Source organism: Temnothorax curvispinosus, unplaced genomic scaffold (assembly GCF_003070985.1).
Source record: "Temnothorax curvispinosus isolate PA1 unplaced genomic scaffold, ASM307098v1 QBEX01017547.1, whole genome shotgun sequence".
NCBI lineage: Eukaryota > Metazoa > Arthropoda > Insecta > Hymenoptera > Formicidae > Temnothorax > Temnothorax curvispinosus.
The window spans coordinates 1-2,124 of record NW_020227327.1 but is presented as its reverse complement, the minus strand read 5'-3'; the positions used below and the strand labels follow the sequence as shown (position 1 = coordinate 2,124).

Genomic DNA, 2,124 nt, shown 5'->3' with positions numbered 1-2,124 from the left:
AACGTAAGGAATTTTTATATTCCAAACTATCTTTCGGAGGAGACATTGGCCTAGTTTACACCGTGCGACCTAATCGCGACCTGACCTATGCCCTGACCTAAAATAGGCTTCTAAACAAAACGTTTACACCATGTAGACCTATGATACTTTTGGGTCGAATATAGGTAAAAATTTAGTCCTCATCTAAATGCCATCTGTTGAAGAAGATTGAAAGGTTTACGGACTTATACATAACCAATATCGTTTGTACACTTCGTACTTGCGCTATATAACCCAAAGGCAGGGTTGAAGGCGCTTTGCTCCTTTCCAAAGGAGCAGAAACCAAAAAAAAAAAAAAACACTTTGTACTTTGTATCGTGTCGATCGTGTCTATTTGCTGTGTTTGTTGAAGAAATATATTTGATTCATTTTCATCACAATGAATGCATTACAGTATACGGAACTTTTTAAAAGTATGATACAAATGATGGTAATCGAAAATAATAAACGACGAACTGCAAGGTTATTGAAAATTATACATAGAAGACAGCAAGTATGGAAAAGAATTCATTTACAAATTAAAAGATCCCTGAATCTGATTATGAATGTACAACATCAAATGTTGCTACCACCTATGAATCTTGCGGAATTCTGCTTTGTCTCGAATAGACGTCTTTGGATGAAACGTAGAAGTTATCATTTTTGGGATGACATCGTTTTGAATACATATGATGATGCACAGTGGCTTGAAAGTTTTAGAATGCGCAAGGATACATTTAATAAATTATGTGATATTGTTAAAAGAGAATTAGAACCAAAACCTATTTTTTTAAAGTCCAGAGAACCACTCTCGGTGCAAAAACAAGTGGCTGTTGCTCTATACAAATTGGCAAGTTGTGCAGAGTATCGAGTAGTCGGTAATATTTTTGGTATCCACAAATCTACGGTGAAGAAATGTTTATATAAAGTTGTGAATGCCATCAATAACGTGATGATGGCAGATTACTTACATATGCCGAACGAATTCGAAGCTGTTGAAATAGCAAATAATTTTGAAAAGAGATCTCACATACCCCAAATTATTGGTTGCATAGACGGATCGCACATACCGATTCTGGCTCCTGCTGACGGCTATAGAGATTATGTGAATCGAAAGGGCTGGCCTTCATACAATCTCCAAGCAGTTGTTGATGACAAATGCAGGTATGCAAGCAATACATACTATCTTTATGTAATCATGTTTATAAATCATTAGTTATTCATATTTTACATTTATAGATTTAGAGATATTTGCATCCGACATCCAGGAAATACTCACGACGCTGCGGTGTTCAAAGATTCTAATTTATATAAAAATGTACATACACTAATTCCACAGGTACGAAAAACATTCAACTTATTAAAGTAATCTATTTTTCATGTATAACAGGTAAAAGTTTGTTCCTATACATGTTCCGGTTCGAAAATACGAATAGATTTATTTTATGTTGAACAATTTTAAAGAATATGTTCCAATTACTTTATTAATAATTCTTACAGTCAAGCAAAAATATTGATGGTATGGAAGTGCCATATTTGATTATTGGAGATCCAGCGTATCCGCTGTTACCATGGCTAATAAAAGGCTATCCTGGTTCAGTGACTCCCGAACAAGATTCTTTTAATGTTCACTTAAATTCAGCTAGAATTGCTGTAGAAATGGCTTTTGGCAGATTGCGAGGACGCTGGAGAATTCTTCTGAAGAGACTAGATGTATCACATACATTTGTTCCGAATATAACCAGCGCGTGCTGCATTCTACATAACTTTTTAGAATACACAAATGAACACTTTGTGCAGCAATGGTTTGAACATGTGGCTGATGCAGAAATACTGTTTCCACAACCAGGACATGTAATTAACCGGGAACGCAACAATATTTTGGGTTCAGACATTCGTCAGCATTTAACAACATATTTATCGCAAAATTTTCCTTTACGCCGAAGTATGCTGAGATAGCTATTAAATGTAAACTTAAACGACTAATGAAAACTTATATCTTACATTCCAATTAAATAATTGCATATTGAGCATGATATTCATCACATTTTTTTTGTTGCTTTACTTTGCAAAATCCCCTTATTTTAATAATCTGCGCTATTATTA

General features: G+C 34.5%; 1 protein-coding gene across 1 annotated transcript; it reads left to right on the top strand.

Annotated features, from left to right (window-relative positions):
- The first annotated feature begins 6 nt into the window (after window positions 1-6).
- LOC112467564 (protein ALP1-like) lies at window positions 7-2,074 on the top strand. Its single transcript, XM_025036246.1, has 3 exons — window positions 7-1,182; window positions 1,258-1,357; window positions 1,519-2,074. The coding sequence occupies exons 1-3, from the start codon at window positions 419-421 to the stop codon at window positions 1,975-1,977; spliced, it is 1,323 nt and encodes a 440-aa protein (XP_024892014.1). The 5' UTR covers window positions 7-418; the 3' UTR covers window positions 1,978-2,074.
- Window positions 2,075-2,124: the final 50 nt, after the last annotated feature.